The sequence below is a fragment of the Sus scrofa genome, chromosome X (genome assembly GCF_000003025.6).
Source record: "Sus scrofa isolate TJ Tabasco breed Duroc chromosome X, Sscrofa11.1, whole genome shotgun sequence".
NCBI lineage: Eukaryota > Metazoa > Chordata > Mammalia > Artiodactyla > Suidae > Sus > Sus scrofa.
In genome coordinates, this window is record NC_010461.5 from 58453661 (window position 1) to 58469458 (window position 15798).

General features: G+C 39.1%; 1 protein-coding gene across 9 annotated transcripts in view; it reads right to left on the bottom strand.

The window, feature by feature from the left end:
* PHKA1 (phosphorylase kinase regulatory subunit alpha 1) overlaps positions 2437-15798 on the bottom strand; it is a 127120-nt gene continuing 113758 nt past the window's right edge. For 7 of the 9 annotated variants that reach the window (XM_021080697.1, XM_021080694.1, XM_021080698.1 and 4 more), the window contains 4 exons: positions 10388-10558; positions 8220-8273; positions 6171-6371; positions 2437-5011 (listed from right to left, as the gene is read on the bottom strand). In XM_021080697.1, coding sequence (XP_020936356.1) covers positions 4838-5011; positions 6171-6371; positions 8220-8273; positions 10388-10558 — 600 coding nt within the window. In that variant the 3' untranslated portion in view covers positions 2437-4837. The remainder of the gene's footprint in view (positions 5012-6170; positions 6372-8219; positions 8274-10387; positions 10559-15798) is intronic. The other 2 variants (XM_021080692.1, XM_021080699.1) reach the window with 2 other exon arrangements.

Sequence of the window (15798 nt, forward strand, 5' to 3'; positions counted from 1 at the left end):
CCATGGTGAGAATCTCTGAGCTAGGAAGAAGAGAATAGCTTGAAGGAATGCCTATTTGTGGGAGTTAGGAGAGAAGGATGTCCAAAAGGAGACAAAAAAGGAATAGTTGGGTGAGAACCAGTACAGGTTCACAGAAATCAAGGGATGAGAGAGTTACAAGAAGGGGGAAGTGGTAACAATGTCACATATTGCAAAATGGTCAAAAACCCTTTTGCCATTAGGGGTTCACAAATGCTCTGTGAAAATCATGTGGTGTAGGGAGGAAACCAGATTGCAAGGGGTTAAGGAGTGAAACCAGTGCTGTCAAGTGTAGCTTACTTTTTGAAGAAATTTGATTGTGAAAGGAAGGAATTAGTTTATCAGCCTAGGGGGATGTCAGAGCCCAGAAATGACTTTTAGGAGAAGAGAGAAATGCACATGTTTACAGAGGGGAAGGAGTCTGTGGGGCTGTAGGAGGTGACTAAAAGGTGAGATCACAATAGGTTGGCAATATAAGGAGGAAATGGAACTTGTCCTGGGCTTTCATGGATAGGCAGTGGAAGGAAGAGGGCAAGATTCAGACTGGCCAATTGAGACTCCAAAACCTGGATTCTAATTATTTGTTCTATGTGTTCTTTCAGTTCTAGCAACAGGTGGCTGAACCCTAGGCAGCATTGCTTCTAAATTGGAAACAGTGTGCTCATTTGACATACAATGTGGCAAGATGATTCAAGTGTGGAAAAAGATAAATTGTTGCACAAGGATCTGAAATGGGCTGCATATGCCTGCAGCAAATCCCACAGGGAGGCTGCACCCTTATTCTGATCAAGACAAGAGCACACACTATGCTATGGGTCCCAACCTCAACTTTCCACCATGCTTAGCCCATATGGTCCTTAACATCAGAAGAAAATCTTTCCCACAGTGCTGAATTTGCAGTCAGAGGACTTGAGGTCTGAGGAAACAGGTTGAAACTTGGCTCCAAAATTTACTGGTATGGTGACCCTGGAAAAGTTCCTTGACTCACTTTCCTTAGCCAATATTGCTAAAGGTAGTTATTGAACCAGTAAGGTCAGGACATGCTGTGCTACTTCTTTTGATGATCTCCCCTGCCTTCACCTACTGGCATAAGCAGGAAGAAGGGAAAACACATTAAGAAGGCATCACCCCTCTGGCCACCTTATTTGTGCATTGTGCCATATGCCCACCTGATGCCGTAAATGTCCTGAACCAATTGACACTTGTTTTTACACCACTCCCCAATGTCTTTTCCTTGGAGAGTATGATTGTTGAGAATGTGAACTCTAGAGTCAGACTGCTTGGGCTCGGATCCCAGCTCTACCACTTACTGGATGTTTGATCTTTGACAATTTGCTTATAATGCTCAGTGCCTCAGTTCCCCCATGTGTAAAATGGGAATGGCAACAGTATCCATCTCACATGGCAACTGTGAAGATAGAATAAAATGCTCCATGCCAAGTGCCTGTATAACAAGGTCTGGCACTTGGTAAGCACTCAAATATTAATTATTATTTGTTTTTAAGAGCTACTATACCAAATATTCCTTAATTTTTTGGAAAGTCTCCCCCAACTGTTATACTCTCCTGCATACCACTACTGCAAGAGTACTGTTACTGGTTTGATAATAGATCTTTGGCTTTTAGGCTTAGTCTTAAAAGAAATCAGACTTCTGCTAAATATAGGGTGAATATACCATCCAAACTGGGACGCTTTTGAGTGACAGAAAGTGCTATTAATAATTATGCCAGGACAAAAGACATAAACGGGGACTGTCCTGGGCAAACCAAGACCTAAGGTCACTCAAGTTTAATAGGAAATGAAGACTAAATGTGGAAAACACTATATTTATCTTCACTGCATTAGTACTGGTACTAGGTATTTGGTAAGTGCAAAGGGGGACAAAGAGAGTAAGAATAACTTTTGACCTATCAGCTGCATAAAATTCTCAGAATGAAGTAAAACCTAATTAACCAAAACCTAATTAACCAGGATGGGGCTTATAGACTCTTCATCCTTGCTGGTAAACCCTCTCTTGTTACACAAAGGGCTAATGATTAGTAGAAACAAGATTCTGCTGAATATTTATAACACTTAGGTGAACAAAATGTTTTAGGTACTGTCCAGCAATGCACACAATTGTAATGCTGAGTAAAAATCAGTCTTATTCATTCATCAGAATAGTTTCCCTAAAGACATCAGTAAGCTTGTTTTAATTTAGTGAGCCTAGTTTGAGCAGGCAAGTAATTGGATGATAAAACTGCATTGCTTTACATGTATTATATAACATTATATAATGTGTAATATATAATTTATGTATTAATATTATTCTACTTTGACTCAACTAGTGAGCTTTTCAGAGTGTGTAAAACAGAGCCAAGAAATAAACTCCAAGCACAGAAACACATATAAAATTTTGTATATAGGCACCAGACATGATTTAATTGGAAATTCTAAGTTTTTATTCTATTTTCAAAACATGAGTGCTTAAAAAAAGTCCAATGTGTTTTTTAGTATCACATACTTCAAATGAACAAAATACAAATTGAGTTTTCTTAAAAGTTGCTTTAAAAGTGAAGTAGCACTATATGGGAAGCATAGTGATGGACAACTTAAACCCAGAGAAATGTAGCCATCAGTGTCATTCAGATAAATTTGTGCAGGAGGGAGTGGTGGCTTTTAACTGTGCTACTCCAGAAGTAATCCCCTAGGCTGGGGTACACTTGCAGCCAGTGTAAAGATAAAAAGTTTCAGAATAGGATGTACATTTTCTTTATATGTGACCAGAAAGTCATGCAATCAGAAAGCTACTTACTGTGTGTTTCCATTTCCTATAAGAGAGGTCTTGAAATGTTGACCATCCTTTTTTTGTTTCTACTATCTCTTTTCTATCACCACACTATGCTCATTTATTCAGGTGTACTCATAAGATTGCCACTGGTTCTGTAACAATTATTTAGAGAGTTCCCCACCCCCATTCTTGGAGAAAAACCTGAAAACATCTGAAGAAAAATAGGGGATTACAGTAGGAAGTTATTTCAGTGCAAATGGGGAAATTAGTAGATTTATGATTTACACATATTGGGAGAAGCAATTTTCTATGTATTGAATGTGTCCATCCAAAATTCATAACTGAAGCCTTAATCCCCAATGTGATGGTATCTGGAGATGGGCACCTTTGGAAGATGATAGAGTCCCCATGGAAGGATTAGTGCCCTTATAAAAAGAGGAAGAGACTAGAGCTCACTCTCTCTATGCTCTGTGAGGATATAGCAAGAAGACAGCCATCTGCAAACCAGGAAGAAGGCCCTCCCCAGACACTGAATTTGCTGGTACTTTGCTCTTACACCTCCCAGCTTCACAACTGTTAGAAAAAAATGTTTGATGTTTAAACCACCCTGTCTATGGTATTTTGTTTCAGTGGCCTTGAACTAAGAATGTTAGAAAAAACATTCTTCAGTATTTACCTAAACATGAGAGTGGGAAAGAGGACTTAAGGATTCCTCCACTATCCTTTGTGTGTCAGCCTGAGGCCACAGCCACACCCCTCTCCCCCACACAACACTCATATTTACATACTTAGTTTGTCAAATGTAGATAAAGATAGATATACAGACATTTCAAAACTACTTACATTCAGAAAAATTCCCACGTATGCTTAGATACACATACAAATCGCAGGTGTTTACAAGAGACAGCTATATGCCCACAGATATCAAGACATACATAGATATGAACACTACAATAAGGAAGTAAAAATGTAAGTGAAAGATTTTAAAAGTAGAAGGGCAGGAAGTTGAGGGGTGGATGCTATAGATAGCGAGTATGTGAGTGAGACAGAGACCAGTGAGCTGCTCAGTAAAGCAGCTGTAGACAGGCGGGCTGGATTCCTGTTTGCCAAAGACAGAGGCTTTGAGTCTTTTCTGTGTTGTGTGTTGGCCCACTCTTTGGAGGCAAGGATTAGTGCACAAGGCTCTATTCAGGGTAATAACCCATCTCTGATTCCCTCTCTGCTCTCTCTGTGTAAGACTCTGCACCCAGGCCTTTTCTCCTTTTCCCCCTTCCTCTCTGGAATTGGGCTCATGGCTCCATTTCTCTGGATTACTCTGCATTTACTGCTACAAATACACCGAGTACCAGAAATCTTCTTAAAATGTGATTTCAAGTGTTAATACTGAAATCCTTAAATATACACACTGCACTTGCAATTTTTTTGTTGATAGTTCACCAAAGGAGAGTAGGAATTATGTGTGCAGATACAAAGAAGGCAAAAGCAGAGAGAGTAATTCTACAGAAAGGAGTTCATCACTTAGTGTGAGGCCACCTTTAAGTAAAGAGAACTATGATCTGGTACTCTCTTTCCTCAAAAAAAGGCACTTAGAATGGATATTTCCAATATATAGCAGCATAAAACCTAAGAATTCAGGGTTTGCTCACTTGAAATAATGTCCCAAAGTACCCACTACTGGTTCACACCATGAAACAACAAATAAGAAAAATCAAACTTTAGGAATAAGTTATTATTAACACCTGCTCCCCAAATAGGAGTTAGAAAACTAAGTCTGTAACAGATCTAGAGAATAAAAACACATGCAAACTTTTATGAACCTTGAAAGAATGAAGGCCCACAATGAAGGGCCTGGGTGAGCAGATGCCTCCAGGCAGAGGTTCACATCTTCCAAAGCAGTTAATTTATCAGAAAAGGTTGCTCTTCTTGGGAGGGATGGGTTGGAAAGGGGCAGGGTGGGAGTGATCAGGCCATCACATTTGAGTTCCATGCACAATCAACGAGGCAGGAACCAGCTGTCAAAAGGCTCCCAGCACGCAGGGCCTCGAGGCCTCACTGCATGGCACAGATGCTGTGGGGCAGGAACTCCTGCACGTAGGTGGCGGCTGCCTTGGAGAGGTAGGTCATGGTGCCAAACCTGCCACTGGGTGCACTGTCATACAGAAGCGTACAGATGCCAGACGCAGGATCCTTTGCCAACATGATATCATCTGCACCGAGGGTTTTCTGTTTGGTTTTTAAGGGTGGGAGAACACAGGGGAAAGGAAAAATTACTAATCCTACTAATTAAAGTCCTAATTAGAATAACTGAGAGCCTCCTCCCCATCACCAACTAATTGGATCTCAGGCTGTTGAGCCAGGAAGGGATCAGGTTTATGCACAGAATGGTGAATATGAGTTTCTGCACATATGTTTTTCACTAGCTCCCCAAATCACATGAAATTATTTTTAAATTATTAATTACTTGGAATTTTGGAAAAGTAATTAAATAAGTTGTGCCTGTTAACAGCCAAATGTTAAAACCCTAGAGGGACTTTGGTCTGAATCCTTCTAGTACTACTGATTTCAGCATGTATTATTTTATCTTGCATGTGATCATTATTTCTTTCTAAGTTGACTAAATTCAAATTGACTGCAAGCTTTCCAAGCTAGAGTCTATGCCTACAAGGGATCACATTTTCTGATACATGGACTAAGAGCAATCAGAATATTTAAAATTAGGACTGTCCTAGAAAATCCTTGACGAGTCCTAGAAAAACTTTTAATTTCTTTTGCATTCCCCCACAGTCCCTAATATAATGCTATTAATATGCTTTGGAGACTGTTCTATTGACAACAATGTATGTCCCTCACTTTATGTGTTCCTACTCCTAACCCAGGAAACATTTGGAAAGCTCTCAATAAATAGTTTGCATTTGTAAAATGTGGTTAATTTCCTGAAATAACATTAAGAAAATTAGAAAATGTAGAATTAAAAGTTTCACTTTAATGTTTTCCTATAGGTAACTAAGAAAAGCAAAAACCAAACCAAACCAAATCAAATCTTCTCTTTTCCTTAATTCCAGAAAGGATATACTGCCCAACAGTCCTTATTACTATGTAAATAGTATGATAAGAAGTTTGAAATATGACAAAAAGCATAAAAGCATCCTGAGTTCCAGGCAACTTTACCAACTAATGGAACCATGAAACACATGGTTAAAAGACAGAGGTCATCTTATAGCCTACTTTGTTTACAAATAGAGCTCAGAGCCTCTACAGAGGGGCTAGAAAAGAGCTATGTGGAAAAGGGCACATGAAAGTGACCTTGGCTTCTTGAAGAGTTCTGAATGAAGTCAGATTAATATCAGACATTTTTCTTTGAGAAAACAGCAGGTTTGCCTACCTGTTCTTGAAGGAACAAGTCATTGGCAATATGCACTATCTTTTCCACAGCAATGATGCTTCCAATACTATGAATTTCAATGTCTGCCATCATGGTGAGGACAAGGATGGCTTCAACCAGAAGCTGGCGGTACTCTGGCTGAGGTACGCGATTCAGGACAGACTCCACATGAACAGAGAATTTAATCTCGCCTGGAGTCATCTGTGATAGAGAAAAAGAAAATCACTTCCTAAGAGTCCATCAGGCAAGAGGCATCAATTACTTGTTTTCTGAAAAGCTGAAAAAAAAAAAAACAGGTAAAAAGAGCACTACTTCAGATTCCTTCAAAGTAACTGAGTGAGTAAATAGGTTCAGTCTTTTTGGAGGCAATATGGCAAGCATAATAAGAGTCATAAAAGTATCAATAACCTCTAACCCATAATCCTCCTTCTGAAAGTTCATCCTAAGGAAATAATTCCAGAGAGGAGAAAAACTCTATGTGCAAGAATATTTTATAGCAGCATTAGTTACAAGTATAAAACTAGAAGTAACCTAAACATGGGAATGGTTGTGTAATTAATGCCATATCATGGTATAGAAACTTCATTAATTTTTATAGAATCATGAAAAAGGATAAATATGATGACAATGAATAAAGGAAAAATCTAAGTAGAAACTAAAATTGCATATACATGCTGATGAGAATTACAAAAAACATTTATATACTATTAGATTAAAAAGGGCGTGAAGAAATATAAAGTTATTTTAGGGTAAAGAGGATTGAGGACTACTTTTTTGTAAGACTATATTAAGTATATACTTCAGGGTAGCAACATAGATTTAGAGTCTAAAGACCTGGTTTCAAGTCCTGTCTTTGTCAGTTACTAAATCTATGACCTTGGGACAACTTTCTTTAAATGTGTATGCTTATCTGTGAACTGGAAACTACAATCCTTTTCTTAGCTATCTCACGTAGTTGTGCTGAAGATCAAATTAAAGAATGTATAAAGCTGTTTTGAAGACTCTTAAAGGTACACTCAGTTATGTATTATTATTAATTCTGTTAACATTTCAATCTTGCCTGAAGGCAGAGAAAAGACCAAAAGAAGACACAGTGTTCTTTACTAGAGAAAAGGCTTCTAGGCAGGAGTGGAGCCCTGAAGTGCAGCATTAGCTTTTTCTACCCATCCCTCCAGCCATGATCTGCAACAACTCCAGGGTTTTTGATAATTTTCTACCGAGTCTCACTATTCCTAGCTTGCTAATTCCAGCTCCTTTGTCGATTTTGTATAAAAGCTATTTCTTTATAGTTTCAGTATAACTGGGCAAAAAGCAAAATATAAAAGCACTTCCTAATCTATGTCAGTGGTTCACAGCAATGTTTTCCAACCATGGTAATATATCAGAATTATTCTACGGAATTTTTTGTTGTTGTTTTTTTAGGCTGTACATGCAGCATATGGAGGTTCCCAGGCTAGGGGTCTAATCAGAGCTATAGCCATTGGCCGACACCTTAGTCAGAGCTACTCAGGATCTGAGCCATGTCTGCAACCTGTGCCACAGCTCATGGCAACGCTGGATCCTTACCCCACTGAGCAAGGCTAGGGATCGAACCTGCATCCTCATGGATACTAGATGGGTTTGTTACCACTGAGCCACGACAGGAACTCTGGATTTTTTTTTTTTTAACAGATGCTCAGGCCCCATCCCTGGAGATTCTCATCCACTAAATTGGAAATGGGAGCTCAGGTTCCTGTGACATGTAGTAGAGCTATGCACATTGGTTTATGATCACTGGTTTATATCTACAAGCATCCTACTAGGGAAAGATAGGGATGAACAAGAGGGAGACATAAGAAGTCATTCATTCATTCATTCTTAGATTTCTTTCTCATCTGCACTTTCCAACTCTGGCAATACTCACATAAATCAGACAAAATCCTATCTTCAAATTAATTTCATAATCAGTTGATTTATAAAAACACAGATTTGTTATTTTGAAAGTGATCACTGAAAATACTTTAACCAGACAAGCTATCAATCATATAAATGTGAAAGACAGAACCTTACCTCTCTAGTGGTTGAAGAAGGAAGAACAAAACCTTCCACAGAAAGTCCATGACACTGCAAAACACCAAAAATATGTCATGAAGGATATGCTAACTGGCAGACTTAGAAATACTAAATATCTTCTTACAAAGTGTGCCCCACAGGGTAGATGTTGAATAATCACAGGCCAGTGAAAGGCCACATAGAAGCAGAGTTGGACTAGAGGGGACATAAGGCTCATCTTCTACTTAGGGGAGTGGAAGGGTTGGGAAGATCTACCTTCTGGGATAGACTAGTCCCAAAGATTCAGAGACTACCTGGGAGGATACCATGGCAGGTCCCAGAGCCCTCACAAATAGGCTTTTAGAATGATTTTTAGGCTAAAGAAAAAAAAATCAAGTTATGCATTTATCAGACATGCACAGTTACTACATTTTTTGGTTAAGCATCCCCCATCAGCACTCCTGATCTCCCCACCTTGCACAACTTTCTTTATAGTATTTGTCATCTTTCAACGTTCTGTGTAATTCACTTATAAATTATGTTTTATGTATTGTTTATCTCTCCCTAGTAGAATGTAGGTTCCATAAAGACAGAAACTGCTGTCTGTTTTATTTTCTGTTGAACTGCTGTGAGCACCTAGGACATTGCCTAGTGCACAGTGGATGCTTAAGGATTACTATATGAATAAATGATATTTTATCTTCCCCCTCACCAGCAATTCAATTATTAAAAAGCAATGGGGATTAATGACTTGCCATTTTAGACTTTAAATAAAACATCTTATATTAAACCACAGATAAAGATTCCAATCCAAAAGCCTTATTGACTCCATTGGACACCTCCATCCCATGTTCCACATGCCAAATAACAATCTTTGTAAAGAGACCAGCCTTGAACAAATGTCCAGAGTGATTATGTTACATTTATACTCTGAAAGGGATGAATGAAAACAGAGGGCATTTGTTTTTCTTCTTTACATTAGGATTGTAAGTCCATGTTTTGATTCTGCCACAAAATACCCAAGCTTCCCAGTCAGATTCAAATGTTCCTGCCCTTGTATCCTCACAGTGGTTTTGCACTTTTATCATTTCATTTTTGGCCTTGCATTATAGCTGTTATGTAAGAAGATAACCATGGATTAAACTTTTTGATTACAAGAACAGATACTTTCCATGGTGTCTGGGTATAAGAGCACCTACTACATATAGTCTGTGAAATTGATCTGCCATAGGCCAGGCATAACTGGAGAGATAAACTACATATCTGTCACCACTGTGCTATAGCAGTTAGATGGAAGGAAAAAACAACTGATAGGTACTCTTTGAAAGGAAGACTGCCAGAGCTGATAGTTTGAGGAATCAACTTTCACCTTTCCAAAGGATCACTTGATTCTGTCCCTGTAAGAATACCAGTGGCTAAGGGGAGAAACATAACTAAAGGTTTTGAAGTTCAGGATGAAGTGTTCTTCAGGTCATTATTAAAGGCAATGAAGCAAAAAGTAGTACCTACGAGACTATGAATGAGACCTATGAATGAGAACAATAGTCTTCCTGGCCCTCTAAATCTGTCACAATCATAACGGCGTGATGTCCCCTCAAATATCTTTGGCACACTAGGGCTTTGACAGAAAAACAAAAATTGGTCACACCAATAGAATCTTTGGGCTATTAGTGTCATTATGACTTTGCATTTATTTAGTATTTTCATCCAAGAAAATATATGAATAAGAGCTTCTTATAAAACTTCCCAGATGCTCCAATAGTTTTACTATAGTAACATTTGGTTATTAACAGTACATTGCTACAAATCACATTTCTACTCTACAATAGCTACAAAGAAAGCTAATCTTCATCACCACATTCATTTGATCAGCAGCAAATGTATCACAATGTTCCACAATGTCCAACTATGGCCAAAAGGAAGAGAAGTGATGATTTTTGAAATCTAATTTATAAACACCACAAAAGCAACAGTAATGGAAAGAGACTAGATTATCAGTAGTGTCAAAATAAAAATATCTGTATAATTTTAATGTTTTCTTCTAGATTTTGTCAATAAGAGCATATGGCTTTTATATAATTTCAGTGATATCACAGTCTTCATGTCATACCTCAGACAAGGAGATAGAGAACTTCAAGCGGGGGAGGAGAATGAAATAAGAGATACATACAGTGTGTTAAGCTCACCTTCTGCAAAACTTTCCATACTTTTTGATAAAATCCAACTGGGACTCTGTTCAGTGCTCCATCCAGCCTTCTTCGGCGTTGCCACTGACCCTGACGACTATCTTTAGATGTCTGTTGACCATATGCACTAGGGAAGGAGCCACTACTTGGAGTCATAGAGGTACCAGGTGACTTGGAAGAAAAGGAGAGGAAGGAACATAAGTCAAAAGTTATCTCTGTTTCTATGATAAAGTACTATCAGTGAACAATAAACACACTATGCAGAATTATAAACCACAGATTACGTGTACCATCTAAGACAAAGAGGTTATAGCGAAGCTAGTAGACTTATAAGCAACTAGCAGCAATGTAAACAGGTACAGCTATTTTAGAAAGCATCTAGTGATACATAAGAAGAACCATAAAAATAGCGATGACATGGGAGGTTCTTCACTGTCTCTTTCCTGGGTTATTTCTGTTAAACTTCTAACTGGTCTATGGTTTAGTTTGTTGCTCTCATAGGCAATAACACAAGCCTCAATTTAAAAAAATCTAAATAAGACACAAAGTATGCTATCTGGTTATAATGAAATTAAATTAGAAATCAATAACATGAGGAGATTTGGGAAATTTACAAACATGTGGAAATTGGAAAACATATCCCTAAACGACCAGTGGGTAAAGGAAGAAATCACAAGGAACATTAGAAATCACTCAGAGATGAATGAAAATGAAAACACAACATATCAAAATGTATAGGCTATAGCTAAAGCAATGCTTAAAGAGAAATTCGTTATAAATTCTTGTATTAAAAAGAAATATCTGAAAACTATAACCAAACCTTCCACATTAAGACAATGGAAAAAAGAAGAGCACATTAAACTGAAAGCAAGAAGAAAATAATAAGGATTATAGCAGAAAGAAAAATAAAATATAGAGAATAAAAGTAACAAAATCAATGAAACCAAATTTATTTCATTGAAAATAAACATCAACAAAACTAAAAAATCTTTAACTAGACATATCAAAAAAAGGAAATCAGGATAAAAAGAGGGGACATCACATCCAACCTCAAAGAAGTAAAAAGGATTATAAAGACATAGTAGTGGCAGCCGTATGTCAACAAATTACATAACTTAGATGAAAACCATTAAGTTCCTAGAAATACATAAACTATCAAAATTGACTCCAGAAGAAACAGAAAATTTGAATAGATCTATAACACAGACATGCAACTAGTAAGTACAAAACTCCCCAAAGAGAAAAACACAGGTACAGGTGGCTTTGCTGGTTAATTCTACCAAATATCTAAAGAATTAATATAAATTCTTGACAAAGTCTTCTAAAAAAAGGACTTACCACTCACTCTATGAGGCCAAAATCAGACAAAGATATAAGAAAACTACAGATCAATATCCCTTATGAACACAAAGGTCCTCGACAAAACACTAGCAAACCTATAAACTCAGCAACATAGAAAAAGAATTATACATCTTTTAATATGGATGATAAAGTAGGATTTATGCTAGGAGTTCAAGGCTTTTTTAGCATCTGCACATCAATTAATATAATGCATCATATCAATAGAATAAAGGATAAGACCTACATCATCTTAATAGATGCAAAAAAGGATTTAATAAATTCTAACACCCCTTCATGTTAAAAACACTCAACAAACTGAGAACAAAGGGGTTCTTCCTAAATCTAATAAATGGCATCTACAAAAACCCACAGCTGACATCATAATGAACAGTTGACAACAGAATGTTTTCCCTCCTAAGATGAGAACAAGAGAAAGATGTTCAATCTTGCTACTTCTATTTAGGATTATACTGGAGGCTCTAGCCAGGGCTATTAAGCAAGAAAGGAAATAAAAGTCATTCAGAAAAGTCATTTGCAGATGACACGATCTTGTATACAAGGAATTCACTAGAAGACGACTGGAACTAATAAATGAGTTCAGAAAGGTTGCATGATATAAGATTAATATACAAAAATCAATTATATTTCTAAACAGCAATCAGCAGTCTGAAAATGAAATTAAGAAAAAATTCCATTTAAAATAGCATTAAAAAGAATAAAATACTTAGGAATAAATTTAACAAAAAAGTGTAAAACATACACTCTGTAAACTATGTTGAAAGAAATTAAAAAATCTAAATAAAGAGAAAGAAACCCTATTTTCATGGATTGGAAGGCTTAATATTGTTAAAATGGCAATACTCTTGAAACTGATCTATAGATTGAACACAGTATTTATCAAAATCCTGCCAGGTTATTTGTAGAAATTGACAAGCTTACCCTAACATTCATATGGAAATTCAAGGGACCCATGATAGTTAACACAATTTTAAAAAGGAAGATCAATGTTGGAGGACTCACAATTCTCAATGTCAAAATTTATTATAAAGCTTAAATAATTAAGACTGTCATATAGGCATAGCTGAGGCATACAGATCCATAAAATACAAATGGAAATTCAGAAATCAATCACTACATTTTTTTCCAATTATTATTTTTTTTTTTCTTTTTGGCTGCCCCTGTGACATGTGGAAGTTCCTGGGCCAGGGATCAAACCAGCACCACAGCAGCGAGTGCTGACTGCTGAGTCTTAAATGAGCTTCCCTGGTTGGCAATATTTCATACATGTCACAACTCACTGCACAGGGAATTAAGCACATCCTGTGTGACTCCACTGGGAGAGTACTCTGGAAGCTTGTATCTATTTTTCCTGGACTTTGTCCAATGCACCTTTTCCCTTTGCTAATTTTGCTTTGTATCCTTTTGCTCTAATAAATCATAGCTTTGAGTATGACAATATGCTCAGTCCTGTGAGTCCTCTTAATGATCACTGAGCCTGAAAGTGGTCTTGGAGACCCATAAACATAAAAGACCTAATTATAAGAGATAAAAGTATAAAAATGGTAAAAAAAGAGAAACAAATCTTTGTGACCTTGGGCTAGGCAGAGCCTTCTTAGATATTCACCAAAACTAAAACCCCTGTTCTTCAAATGACGCTATCAAGAAATAAAAATCATAAAATAAAAAAATAAAAATATATCAGACTTCCTAAAAAAAGAAAAAGAAAGTAAATTCTATGGTTGATAGTCTCTGAGAAAAAAAAAGAAAGTGAGAAGACAACCCACAGAATGAGAGAAAATATTTGCCAATCACATATCTGATAAGAGACTTGTATCCAGAATACATAAAGAACCTTTAGGGACTTATATCCAGAATATATATATAGAATCTTTATAACTCAACAGTAAAAAGACAACCCAATTAACAAACAGGCAAAGGATGTGAATGGATATTTCCCCAAAAAAGATAAACAAATAGCTGACTGGCACATGAAAAGATATTTAATATCATAAGCCATTCCATTCATGCCCACTAAAATGGCTAGAATAAAAAAGATGGACAATAGCAAGGACTGGTGAAGATATGAAGAAATTGGAACCCTCACACATTGCTGGTGGGAATATAAAATGGTACAGTCCCTTTGGAAAACAGTTTGGCAGTTCCTCATAATGCTAAACACAATTAACAAATAACCTAATACTTCCTCTCCTAGATGTATATCCAAGAGAAATAAAAATATATGTTCACAGAAAAATTTGCATATGAAGGTTCATAGCAGTGTTATTCATAATAGCCATAAATAGAAACATCCCAGATGTTCAGCAACCAACTGATGAACGGGTAAATACAATGTGGTGCATATCAATACAGTAAAGTATTCCTCAGCAATACAAAGAAATGAAGTATTGATACATGCTACAACATAATGAACTTTGAAAAACTTACACAAGTAAAAGATGAATTACATTGAGGAAAGTGGTTCTTTGACAGTTTAGATTCAGAAATAAATATAGGAGGGAGAGGACAAGATGGCAGAGGAGTAGGGGGACACGCTCGCCCTCTCCCACAAACACAACAAAAAAAGCACATCTACAGAATAAATGACTCGCACAGAACAGCAACCAATCGCTGGCAGAGGAACCTAAACTCCAATAACGGCAAGAAGTTCGTGACATTATTGGGCAGAACGGGAGAAAAGAGGAGAGTGAGAGAAGGTGAATCCGAGCGGGACGGGCGCTCCTGAAAGGGAACTGCGGAGGAGAAAGGGATCCTGCACCCTGGAAAGTCACCTACACAGGGGAAAGATCAAACGAACCGGAGGAAGCTCCAGATGCAGAGAAGAGTGTAGCAGTAAGTTGGAGTACGGAAAAGCCGATCAAGAACCCAACGGATGAACTACGGGCACAGTCACCAAAAATTGAGATGCCTGGGTGGGGGCTGGGCACCGAATCCTCGGCTCCAGAGGTTAGTCCCCGGGAAAGGGCCGGGGGATGCCTGGGTGGGGGCTGGGCACCGAGACCTCGCCTCCGAAGGTTAATCCCTGAGAAAGGGCCGGGGGACGCCTGGGGGGGGGCTGGGCACCGAGACCTCACCGCAGAAGGATAGTCCCTGAGAGGGAGCTGGGGGACGCCTGGGTGGGGGCTGGGCACCGAGACCTCGGCTCCAGAGGTTAGTCCCCGGGCTAGGGGGGCGGGGCAGAGCGGAAACTGCTTGTGAGGTCTAGAAACCATTTGACGGGGCAGAGACTTCCTGGGAGACTAAAAAACAAAGCTGTCCCAGAGGAAGGGAACAATACTCTAGGGGCGGGGAAGTGGAAAGCCACATCAGAGGGAACCTGGGAGAAGAGCCTGGTCTGCGCCTGTGCTGGGGAGGGGAGAGAAGGGGTGGGTCCCCATAGAATACCCCCCATGCCACAGCAAGCTTACAGGCCCGCTAGCTAGCTGAAAGCTGTGCTTCCCAGTGCATCCCCTCCCCCCACCCCCGCCACGCCTTACGCTCTCACCGGACCTGGGGCTGCCTGCCATCCAGGAGGGCTGGCCTCAACAATTGCCTAAAGCCTACCACCGCAGGGGCTGTTCCTGCACAGGCCCGCTTGCCCTTTGGAGGGGCTACACTTCCGCAGAGCAGCACCAAACACCACCAGCCCCCGAGAAAAGGCCTGCAGCCCAGAAAAGCTAGAACAAGCTTAGCCAGGCTGTGAATAGATCGGCCTAATTCTCGGAGTTTTTTCTGAGTTGGGTTGCCCCGGGGAGGAGCCTCTTAGGTTTCCAACGGCCCTGCTACTCGCCCAAGCCCCCAGGGGATGCTCTAGTGGACCAGCTACATAGGACTGCCAGCTCCAGGCAGGACCCCCTGCAGCCCAGAAAAGCTGCAACAAGCCTGGCCGAGTCGGGAAAAGATCTCAGACGGTTTTTCTGAGTCAGGCTGCCCTGGGGAGGAGCCTCTTGGGTCTCCAACGGCCCTGCTACGTGCCCAAGCCCCCAGGGGGTGCCCCACTCCCGTGAAATAACTGCTTAGCACCACCAGCCCCCTGGAAGAACCCCTGAAGCCCAGAAAAGCTGCAACAAGCT